Source organism: Anarrhichthys ocellatus, unplaced genomic scaffold (assembly GCF_004355925.1).
Source record: "Anarrhichthys ocellatus isolate YVR2014 unplaced genomic scaffold, GSC_Weel_1.0 scaffold11, whole genome shotgun sequence".
Taxonomy (NCBI): Eukaryota; Metazoa; Chordata; class Actinopteri; order Perciformes; family Anarhichadidae; genus Anarrhichthys; species Anarrhichthys ocellatus.
In genome coordinates, this window is record NW_022280041.1 from 1141055 (window position 1) to 1153541 (window position 12487).

The 12487-nt window shown below is 42.5% G+C and overlaps 2 protein-coding genes across 2 annotated transcripts in view; one reads left to right on the top strand and one right to left on the bottom strand.

Moving 5' to 3' along the window:
- Positions 1-3611: 3611 nt before the first annotated feature.
- bmp15 (bone morphogenetic protein 15) lies at positions 3612-6618 on the bottom strand. Its single transcript, XM_031851267.1, has 2 exons — positions 6053-6618; positions 3612-5517 (listed from the first exon to the last, which is right to left on the bottom strand). Exons 1-2 carry the CDS (start codon positions 6378-6380, stop codon positions 4556-4558), a joined length of 1290 nt encoding a protein of 429 aa, XP_031707127.1. The 5' UTR covers positions 6381-6618; the 3' UTR covers positions 3612-4555.
- A 4178-nt stretch (positions 6619-10796) lies between these two features.
- LOC116385493 (protein Shroom4-like) overlaps positions 10797-12487 on the top strand; it is a 14157-nt gene continuing 12466 nt past the window's right edge. The window contains exon 1 of the mRNA XM_031851002.1: positions 10797-11000. Within this exon, the coding sequence (XP_031706862.1) occupies positions 10878-11000 (123 nt within the window). The 5' untranslated portion in view covers positions 10797-10877. The remainder of the gene's footprint in view (positions 11001-12487) is intronic.

The window sequence follows — 12487 nt, forward strand, 5'->3', positions numbered from 1 at the left end:
TTGTTTTGTGTCTCTTTGTGGTTGTTTTTTATTTCTTTGTGTCTGAATGTGATTGTTTTGCAGCTTTTCATAGTTGCTGTGAGTCTCTTTGTTGCCACGTTGTGTCCCTCTGTATTTCCTTTTCATTTCTTTGTAGTTGTTTTATGTAACGTCTTGAGCTCATATTGAGTCTCTTACTGGATGGTATGTTTTTCTCTGAGTTATGTCTTTGTATGTGGAGGCCTCGGGGGCCCCTGACACTTTGGGTCTCTGGACCTGTACCCGCTCGGCCGCTTCAGTGATCCATCGGTGCTCGGAAAAATGGATCGAAGGAAAGGTTGCAGGTCAGACATGACCTCATCTGACCAGTTTCAAGTCCTCATGTGGCTTTGCAGGATGAGCTTCAGAGAAATGGGTTACCCAGAATGCCTTATAATTAAGGACAGGCCTTGAATCAAAGCCAATAACTCTCTGATAGTGAATGTGGGGACAGTTCATCGCTGGCTGGCGCTTATCTCTGATCTCTTTCTTAAAAAGGTAATTCACAAATGAGCAGGAACACAAAGTTCATATTTACATTTTCTAGTGTCAAATACAGGAATTTAGTTGGATTTACAGGCATTTGCTGGGTGTCTGGGTAGTTGGACCCAGTTACCTTCAGGTTCTCAAGTGTTTCACCTGAGAACCTGAAGACTCCTGATGCACAGTGTGCAGTCGGTCGTAATGGTTCGTACTTGCAGGAAGGGCCTAACGCTAATATCTAAACTCCTGCACGAATCCTACTTCTGCAAGAAAATGAAAGCACTGACGCAGCATACAGAAAATGCAAACACGTGTGAGTGTGACTCACTTCATCACCCGTCACACACACCTTCTCTCTGCACACAAGATCCAATAAAAGCTGCTTTTTCTTTCCTGTAACGACTGACCTGTCAAATATGTTTAGTGATGGGACACTGAACACGTTTTATGGGAATCAGTCACGTGCTTCTGTGAGCGTTTTATTTATTTCAGGACATTACAACATCTGTCGGAGGAGATAAGAACGACAAAGACACATCCGAAAATCCCTTGAGGGAACTAGTCAGGTAGGGTTTCCAGTCACTCTATAAACAAAATGTTACGGTAACAGATCAGCGCCGCGGATCCTCAGGCAAAAGGAAGGAATAATAAAGATGACAGTGGCTGAATCAAACACGCCTTTCTTATAAAATACACTTTTACCTCAAAGACAGCCTTTTTTTCACTGTTAATAACCTCATTCTAACCCACTGGGGCCACGTTTTTGTTCATTTTAAAATCCTTAATTGCTGTTTTTAAAGAGCACATCATTGCATTTCTCTGCAGGTGACAAAGTAATCAGTGTAACACATTGATCAACAATCTTATAAAGATACTATCAAGGTCCAAATGCAGCTCAGGGAAGTAAAGAACTTGTTTCCCATCAAATGCAATAAATGTTTACTGCTGTACAGTTTGAGGATATGGTTTGCTGAAATCTGGTAAGGAAGCGACGTCATACGCCAGCTTACAAAAACCTCACCATGCACGTGCGAATGTAGCATGATGGGAAACTCGACGGATAAAAGAAGCTGCACGGTGGTGTGGTGGCTAACACATCGCAGCAAGAGAGGGTTTGATTCCCGGGCTAGCATGTGGAGTTTGCATGGTTCTGTCCGGGTTCTGCGGTGGTGTGTGCATGTGCATGTCTGTAAACATTGACTCTGTGGCCCACTGAACACTGAGCAAAGTGAATTTCATAGCTGCAATTCATCTGCTAAATAATGATTCACACTTTAACATATACTGGCTGGAAATCATTTGTATGTAAGATGAATTAATCAGGGTGCTAAATTCCATATGATGAGCATTGATATGGCAGCAAATAACTATTATCGTTTACCTGAGCAGAGAATGAAGTCACCCTCCGAGCTTCTCATTTGCTTTTCTGGACACAGCCGAGTCAGCAGAACGTGCTTTCAGAGCGTGCTCGTGCATGTTAGCATCGTTAGCTTTTAGCCCCCGGCTAGCCACCGCCATGTTGAGAGCCGTCAAGAGGCAATTAAAATGCTTCCAATCCCGATCTTCAGTGGTGGGTCCAGAAAAGATCAAGATGAATCCCCTTGCCAGCTTTACTCGAGTACATTCTGCCTTTAACGGGACAGCGTGTCAGATTTAGTGACATCTAGAGGTGAGGTCGCAGATTGCAAGCAACAACATGACCCTCTGGATTTAGGTTTCACTTTCTTTTACATGCTTGATAAACAGATGTATTGATAAAGTATTGGCTTTTTACTCATGAGTGATTAATTCCCCGACAGAAACAGCAGATAAATTACCCAAGTACTGTATTATATGTTCAATTCTGTGAATTATTTATGAATATGGTCAGATTTATAGTCAAGTTAAGGGTAAAGTATTGATCAGACTTTTGTTTATTCAATTTGGAAACACTGTTTCTTAGATGGGGCAGCAATGTTTCAGCTCGTGGTTTTACATTTATTTGATATATTTTTTACAAATGTCTCGAGCCTTTTAACCCCACAGAGCCTCTTATCGCCATGTGGCCTGTTTTATGCCTTTTGTATGTGTCGTATCATTTTCCCTTTTGTCTGATTTCTTGCAATGTAACTTTTGAGGATATTCGACAAAAAATATTCCACGGATAATAAACGAGAAACACATATTTGGTTTCATCTTTTTCAATGTGTTTTTACTGAAGTTGCTCCTTGCTTCAGTTACCTGCTTTCCTTCATGACCGTCCTCAAAGGCTCCTGATAGAGAAGAGGCCAACACTCAAGGTTCATGAGCAGAGATCACTGCACGCTAACCACATACATGAACACACCACGAGCAACGACACCACTTCATCGGCTGGATTCAGGGTTCCTGTCTCCATGTGGGAACGTTGTGGCTCTTTGGTGAAGAGCGCCATCTGTTGGACTCGATGCAATAACGCACCCTTTAAATTCACTCAAGTTAAAAGGCTCCATGTGCAATTCATACATTCATCTCTTACAGAATGATTGTTTGCATAAAAGAAAAGTAGGTTAATAATTTAGACATTTAGGATGATTGCTAAAAATTACGGTTAAAAATGTTTCTACGTGTTTTTTTAAGCAGCAAGTTCAATTTATTGTTTGCATATGTAGTTTGTCTTGGATTTGTTTCCTGTTTCATAATTATATTAGGAAGGTTTTTTTGTCTAACTGATAAAATATAATTTTACATAATTTTGTGTCATTCTCAATTCCGTGCAAATAACTAAATTGAGTTTTATTTCATTAAAGAGTTTCACAGGGTACATTCCTGACACGATGGTAATTATTAAGTATTTAATTGTCTTTATACTACCAATACATAAATAATTTAAATTGACGAAACTCAGAGGAAATACAAAAGTTTAGAACTCCCAATAAAACGGCAAAAGCCATATTTCCCAAAATGTTGAAGCGTCCCTTTAAATCGATCTATTCCAGAGCTTTTGACCACACCGCACGATCTTCTTCAGCTCGTCCGCACCGTCTTAAACCTTCACATTCAAAGTCACAATCTTGATTTTAGACGCCGTAAATATCAATATTTCACACAACACACTTCCAACTACATTAAAAAAAGACAATAAATTAAGGTTTTAGAAAACATGCATTTTATTGTATTATCCATTTTCACACGTAATAAAAATTGCACTACAAAACTTCAGTTTGACTTCTTTAACATGATTAGTCTTCTTTTCCTCAGACAGCCCAGCAGCAGCACTTCCTTCAGGTTTCTTTGGAGACTCCTCCCGTTATAAATACATACAAATGCAAACGTTGATTGTAAACCGCAAAAACAACTCCGACGTTAGTTACATCCAACATACATTAAAATATATATTTTTTTTAGCAGTGCATAATTTCTCAGGGTGGCATCAAACAGTGCAAACACGTTCTATCCAGAATGTTTTGTTCGTTTTAGACAAACACATTGTTTTTTCGTTTTATGGGCTGCTTCTCAGCTCTGATATGAAACACAGATCAGGTTTTAAAAAAAGGAACGACAAAAAAGAAAAGTGTACACAGACGGGCACAAGAAAGAACATATTCATTGAACATTGAAGATGGATTCCACGTGTTTAATATCCCAAACAAACCAGCTTTGACTCCTCAATTTGTTTTCTTAAAAAAAAAAAAAAAAAAAAAAAAAAAAAAAGCTACCCCTGATGTTTAAATCTATTTTATTAATTAAGTTAACGTAGATTTATTTTGTTAGCCTGGAAGTTTAGCGAAGCGGCTTCAAATGTTTCCCTTTGACCTCAGGAGGAGAAATACACGAGTGAATATAAATATGGCAAAACGGCTCATTCACAGATCTGCAAAGTGCTTTTTAAATTAGACGCCTCCTCTCCCAGAGAGTGAAGTTCAGCCGCTGCCTCTTTAAAGTGCTTTAACGGTGAAGATCTGAAACCACTTCCTGCCTCACGTCTCGAGCTCATTATCCGCCAAGCTGGAGGTCGAACAAATGACCCATCAAACCACCCCCCCCTTTCCATATTTGTAAGTCTCTTCTCTCAGTGCTAAGCGTATCCTCTCCCTCAGCGACACGTGCACGACTCGGCGACCATGTCCTCCAGCTCCCTGTACTCCACCTTCTTCTTGTGCACCACCAGCACGCTCATGGGCATGTACTTGTAAGGCACGCAGGACGGCGGCGGGACGTCCCCGGCGCCCAGGTCGTTGATGAACGTCTGGATGATGGCGTGGTTGGGCGAGTGGAAGCCGTACGACAGCACCCGGGGGCACACGCCCTGGCAGAAGCGCGGGTTGTACACCGGCGGCGCGATGAAGTCGTGCCAGCCGAGCTCGTCGAAGGAGAGGCGGAACGAGTGGAGCTTGCAGCGGTTCTTGGGCACGCTAGTTTTGCGCTTGTACTCAGGGATGTTGGAGATGATGGAGGACGAGGGGGAGGTGGAGAACGAGGAGGAGGAAGCGGAGGCGTTCTTCAGAACATCCAGCGACGTGTCTTTGGCGTCTGAAAGCGAGGAGTCTTTGGAGCGGCGGCGGCGGATGGAAGGATGCCACTGGCCGATTTGCTTGGTGACGTTCTCCCCTCCGACCCCCAGCAAGTCCCCCATCCAGTCCTTCACTTCCCGCTCCTCCTCCAGGTATAAAAGAAGAGACGGCACCTCGAGGTGAGGTTCCCTCCTCCGTCTTCCAGACCGCCACCCCGAGAGGCCGCCGTCCTCCTCGGCGTGCCGGGCCTCCGTGCACCAGTACTGGGCCGTGAGGGTCAAGTGTCGCCCCGGGCCGCGGTTCTTCCCCTGCTGCACGTGGGCGGTGATGTCCGTCTCGGTCCACTGCTCGTGGGGCTCGAGGGTGACCAGGCTCGCTTTGCCCAGTGAGGTGATCTGAGCCCTGCAGCGGGGCGGCATGACGGGTTGGGTGGCTGTGGAGGAGGTGGTGGTGGTGGAGCGGAGGTGGATGAATGAGGCTCTGATCAGCTCCTCTGAGGGAACCGTGTCCAGGTGGTACTGCACTGTGAAGCTGTAGTGGTGGTCTGAAGGAGAGAAGAGGTGAATCACACATCGTTAAAGAGAGACGACTTTTTACCCAAGACGCTTTGGGCCGATTGCCTTTTCCTCACAAAACAGGAAGAGTGAAAGTTCTATCAAGTTGCATTATGGGAAGTGTAGTGTTTTTGGAGCTTGCCCCACAACAAGAACTACAACTATTTTTAAATCTTACTCCCTCAGTTCTGAGTCAAAAATAAAATCTGTTTCAAAAACAAGAAAAGAAAACAGACAGATATTCTGTATGATAATCAGTTTGAAACTTTCTGCCTCGTTCTTAAAGATTGAGGTGTTTTTGGTGTTAAACCAGTGAAAAAAAACAATGTGGATTAAACATTGCTTCATTGTAAGATAGATAGAACATATAATGCAGTGAAAGAAGTGCAATATTCACCTCCGAGTAAAGTAGCATCAAATGGAAATACTCATGTAAAGTAGCTCTAAATTGTACTTTGGAGTACTTTCAGTACCTGATTAAGTACTTGATAACTTTCCACCAGTAGTAATTAGCTGAAGTCTCACCTCTCGAGGCCGGCAGGTGGCGCACCGACGACGCCGACGGCCTCAGCAGTCTCACCGTGTTGGAGCCGAACTTCCGGTGCTGTTTGGGCCTGCCGTCCGGCTCGGCGGCGCTCCGGTACAGGCTCAACATGAACTGCAGGTTCTGGTCCGCCTTCTGCTCGTCCGTCAGCGGCCGGTGGTGGTGCTGGTGCGCGCTCTTGTGACTCCGACGGCTGCGCCTGAGCGCGCGGTCATGGGAGGCCCCCGCTCCGCAGGTGCAGATGGAGGACAACAGGAGGACGAAACAGGAGAGGACGCAGACACGCAGTAAGCAGTGTTTGGCCTTCATGTTTGGTATAAAACAACAGCAACAACCTCTGGTGCTAGCGAGCTCCACGCACGAGGCTGTAGCTGGCAACCATCCTCTGCGCGGCGAGAGGGCGGGATATACGGGCTCACCTGGTCTCTGCCATTTTGGACGACTTCCTCAAATTGACTGTGGCCTCCAATTAACTCCTCGTGCGTGCGTGAAGCGCAACAAGTAGTGTGAGGAGGCCACGTGACTGGTGCGTAAAGGTGCGTCAAAGGGTACATCCCAACTTTTTCCCTCACTTGGGTCCTTTCCTTGCGTCCTAGTCCCTCCCACCAGGGATGCATGGAGGAAACCATGCGAGGAGAGAGGAACGAGGAAATATGTTTTAAGAGACACGAGACGTCCTTTCCTCAGTTGCGTCACGTGAAGCAACGTCTGTTTCTGATGACGGTGCTGATGATCACAGCTGATCAGCTGTCAGTCGGCTTTAACAGCTGGAGAGACTTTTGATAAGTTAGTGTCTGTTCACGTGATCACTGTACTTAATAACAGTAACTAATAATACTAATAGCTAATAAAGACACACAGTGATCACCACTGTAGAGGTGTTTCTCTCTGTAGTCTGTTAAACTGTCCTGTGTTCTGTTTAGAAGCGCAGGATCCATTTCTACCAGCGGAATGCGATCGTCTTATTTATGAATTATTTGCGTCTGTACGTCTTGAAATTCAGATTGTGACGTCGATATTAAATAACCCAGAATATGATTATTGTTTCTCTTAAATGATAAAAGTTCAGATCATGAAAACACAAATCTTTCTAATAAATGAAGAAAGTTGTTTGTGGTCCTTTTGTTGTTCAGACTACAATGAACATTTATTTAAACCAGATGTTGAATCATAAACGAATCAAATATAAACTAGATTTTAATCTGTGATCGTCTTCACTGTTTACATGTTGAACAAAATCTCATCAGTCCGATCAGCTGCAGCGTCCAATCACATGACAGATGAACAATGAGGGGGCGTGTCGGCCGTTGAAACACTTCCTGGAAGTCTGTTCTCGTGGGTCCTCCCTCATCCTCGATCCTCCGAGCTACATTAGAGCTTTGGGACGGCCGTCAATATGGCGGCGCAGAACAACTTCCGGTTCAAGCGAGGATCGAGGAGCGAGGAAATGAGAATTAAGAGACTTGGGATGTACCCAGAGTGCTAATATGGATCCGTTTTAACGATTATTTTATTGCGCATCCTGCACAAATTAGCAGATAGTCTTTGTTTATTCTCGTGCTTGTTTTGTATTTTTGCACTGACTTTGGTGGAAACAATCGTTTTTAAAATATCTACACATTGTGCCACTTTTCTTGATCCATCAGGAAACTTTACAGTTTTTATTATTTATAAACAGTATTCAATGTGATGACATTTCATCTTCAGATAACATAGTATATATATATGTGTTTTAATACATTTCTTTATTGTGTTGCTGATAACTTTTTTAAAAGGTGAAACAAAAATGTTTAGATTTATAACTAGACTAACGTGACTTAATGTTTCTTGATTTTATGCCAATAATAAATAACCTATATTTGAATCAGATAAAGAAAATTGTTTCATTAAGTATAAAAATAAGAAAAAAACAATCTATAATATTTGGCACAAGTAGCATACTTCAATAAAATCAATAAACGGTCTCCAGAGAATGACTGTTTCCTCCTCTGAACTGTAATGTGGCCGAGATGAGCAGCAAACTCTCTTAGTTGACATAAATGTTTAAATTTCGGAGATCAGGGGTTTCCATGTTTCACTGTCCAACACAAACGAGAAAGAGGAAACAGTTTACACGTCACTAAAAACAGACAAACAACAACACGCTCCACATAACATCTGAATTCTTGAAAGGATTCAGTTGACTTAAGAAAAGCTTTTTATTTTGATCACACCTGTGTGAGAGGTGAACATCATGAGCTCTGGCGCCACCAGGTGGTAACAAGGTACTTTGCTCAAATAAAGTGTACTTCATGAAATACTGTGAAAGTACTTCTACTCTACAATTCAGAGGGAATTAAATGATATGTGATGCAGTTAAAATTGGTTCCACATTGACAAACTACATTAAAATGCTTTTCGACGTTCTTAAGAATAAAATCTTTAACTTTTTAAACCTAAAGTGCTTTTTTCTTATAAAACTTCTGTACTTTTAATCAACACTTTGAATTCAGGACTTTTACTTATCATTGGAGTATTTTTACAGCAATGTAAAACTTTCCTGTGATATTTTCTTCTGTCATATCCTTATACTGTATATTGCTGTGAAAGCAATGCATTCTGGGAGTCATAACGCTTATCCCATGATCCCAACGATCAGGTGTTTTATTTTACAGTATTTTACTGCTTACCGCTGACATTAATGTACATTTGGATTATAATAAGTTACCGTATTTCTACATTTAATTGTACTGTAAATTGTAAAGTAGCTTCCTGGTAAAATTCCTCCCAGTGATGTGATTTTACAGTAGAAATACGTATTTTAACATAACTGAAGGATCTGAGTATGTCTTCCACCACTTTTTGTTACTTCTTGTCTTGGTCTTTGGTTTAAATATAACTTGTTTGTTTGTTTTTGTATAAGTTGAAGCCTGAGAGCTTTGGGATCTGCAGTTTCTGCTAAAAGTCTGAAACATGTTGTCTGATCGAACCAAAACAAACTGCTGGTGGTGTGGATGAGAAGTGTCTGGACATGTTCACATCTTTCATTCCCCTCGTCTTACTTTGCTCTTTCTCTTGACACACACACACACAAAGATGTCCACTCGTTCACACACACACATCCAGTTAAGTGGCGCTGCAGCGTGGTGACATTCCACAACAGTGATTATCTGCAGCCCCGATCACTTCAGCCTGCAGGGAGAGTGTGGGAAAACGGTTTCAACTTCAACTCCCAGAACTCTCCATTTTTGCATTATTTCCATATAAAGCAGATTCAAAAGCTATCTGAAGGAAGTTTGATTACACATTTTTGTCAGCTAAATACAGTCCCTAAATTGTCATGTAAGCTTAGAATAAATAAAGATAATAAACAACAGTGGGAATGTCGTTGCGAGCAGTAAGTGCGGCTCCTTTCTGAGAGCTGCTAGATGGAGAATGTTGTTGTTGGCCTGCAGTACAGCAGGCTGGTACGTGTGGTTCATTCTGCAGAGCTTCAGTGTGGAGGAATGAAGATTTGTATTACGTTTTATGTTTCACGTAAATAAAAGAGAGCATTCATTCTAGCAGAGAGCAACTCAAAACAGCATTTTAACATATTTATTTTCAGCTAAATGTACTTATATCTGAAATAAAAGTATGCATTGTGCATTCAATATATATTATCAATTAATAATTGCACATTTCAGAATATATCCTAATATTGAATTATAATTATCACCTTAATGTTGCCGAAGGTGAAGCTAATTTAAATGACTTTATACACTACTGGGTAGCTTGTGATTGATAGTTTAATCTATATTAATACATTTATTTGTGGATTATTGTTTGTATTATAACTAAAGATATTAAGTAAATAAAATAACAATAATTGGCGCAATTAATGAATTTGTGCAGAATAGAAGTATAAAGTAGCAGAAACTGGAAATACTTAAGTAGAAGTACAGCAATATAGTACTTATGTAAATGCACTAGTGTGGTACGTTTCCACTCAGTAGTACTTGAGTTACTTCCCCTGTGATATGTTCCTGTAGTAGCCAAAATGACAGGTTATTTCCGTGGTATTTGTAGTTTTGTCGTGGTATTTGTACAATAAGCCTTCTAAATATTATTGTTGGAGCACTAAAATACTCTTTGTTTTTCGGGTATGAATTCGGCATGTTGTCTTTAAAAGAAATGATGATAGTTTCCGCAGGGGTCGGTGGTAAATTGGCGGGTGTCGTGTTACAAATGAGTCTCTTCTGTGGCCGTGATTTGGTTGTAGTTGTTCACCGTGAGCTGGCCTGATGTTGTCCCTCCCCCTCCTCGTTTCTCATTGGACACGTGCTGCCCGAGCCTCTCTGCTATTGGCGGATCTTGCTGTCAGTCACCTCCCGCCTGTTGGAATTAGTGGGCGGGGCCGCCTACCTCGATTCCAAAAGTTTTTTCCAAAGTTTTGAGCTGGCAAGAGTAACCGGAAATGTATGATTTAGATTTCAAGATAAAAGCGTTATGTCTGCTATTTCTGTCGGATTTGAGCATGCTAATAGGTTAAAGTATGAAACAAAACAACCCGTATAATCGTGGGATAAAGTAACAAGCGAGATTGGAACTGTAAAATATGCCAACGTCTACTTTTTGTCAGCGTTAAACACCTTGACCGGAAGTTGCAACCGACTCATTGGTCGTAACGTTCACGAACTTGACACTATTGCTAAAACTTCTTTCCTCCTCCCCCCTTTTCCTCCGCTCACTCCGTCCTTCCATCCATCCATTCGTTGTTGTCGGAGCGGCGATGGAGGAGCCGAGGCACCGCTAAACGTTTCAACGGAACCGTCGTTGGGAGAGAGAATGGAAACGGTTGAGCAGCTCGTCTCTTTCCACCACATTCAGGTCCAGTTGAGCGGGGGCGCGCCTTGGGGGTTCACGCTGAAAGGAGGGCTCGAGCACGCGGAGCCACTCATCATCACTAAAGTGAGTTTACCATAACAATTGACTTTATGTGTGAGTTTGTACTGCACTTTGTTACATGTAACATATCATTTTCTTAATATTTATGCATGTAACTCGACTTTTGGCTTCTTATTTGCATAGTGTTTTTACTGCAGGGGTTTTATTTTGTAAGGATGTGGTTGTTGCAGCACTCCAGCTGCAACAAAACAGCAATTGTGGTTGTTTTTTGCAGGCTTGTGTTACTGCTCCCTCATTCATATGGGCTTTTCAACCCAATGCAAAAAGTATTAAAAAAAAAAACCCTCTGCAAACTGCATTTCCTGCATCTTTACTTCTGACTTCTGCATAAGCTCGATTCCTCCTCCTCTTCTTCTGCAGAGAATGCAAAGTTATTGTCCTAAACATAAGCAAATATCCGGGGGAAGTTGATGTTTGTCAGCTGTCATCGTGCATGAGTAAAATCTGTGTAATTCAGCAGTTGGATTCTCAAACTTTGGGGGTCAAAATGGTGCTAAAAAGGTTCCCAAAGGGACCCCTGGACAAAATGAGTCTCTGTTCATCTTCCTGTCACTTCATTGGCTGCGAGGAATAAAAAAGAAAAAGCCCCCCCAAGTGCTGACAGACGACTTAAAAACCCACCTCAGACGGCTGAGTGTGTGTGGAAATCTTTCTAAAATACAGATTGTGATATTCTGTGAAGAGACCCAAAAGAACCCAAGAAGTCGATAGACGTGCACGACGACATGTAGTGTGTTGTTTCTGCAGAGCTCTACGAGGTTAGTGTCGGGGGTTGAGTTCTTTGTGAGATGTTTAATTGTGTTTTCAGATTTTCTGACCTAAATGTTCGTGGGCGCTTGACGTTTCCTCCTGGTTTCCTCTCACGGGTTTTTTCACGCCGCGGGCAGTGAGCTGCTGGAAATAAGGAGGGTGTCTTTGAATTACTGCAAGTAATTATTGGTGTGTTCTTCTGAGGGGGGGGTGGTGGTCTGTGTGTGTGTGTGTGTGTGTGTGTGTGTGTGTGTGTTCAGGCCACCGGATGGGTCAACTGCTGCTCTCCAGTCTTTCCTTCACCGCCTCTCTCTGTTGAGAAGCAGCAGCAGCAGCGGCGGTGGTGTAAATGTTGGCCCGGGGGTTACTTCTATATTCACCACAGCACCACAGCGGGGAATGGAAAAGCCTGGCTCAGTCATCTGGAAACGCACACACACACACATAGAGCAGCCCCTGGGAAAATGTGACTGGGGCTGCTTAAAGGAGATAAAAATCAAACTGTGCTCGATGGCTGTGTTGTGTCCAGTGGCTAGTTAAAACACACACACACGGTATAAAGTAGCTCAGGCGGTGAGGGCCGGACGGGAAAATGATATGCAGAAGAAAAAACAAAGTGTTTAATGATTAAGTGTTAAGACCTTGAAGGAAAAGAGGAGGAAGGCAGGAACACGGACTGAAGGTGGAGTTGAGGTGTGTGTGTGTGTGTGTGTGTGTGTGTGTGTGTGTGTGTGTGTGTG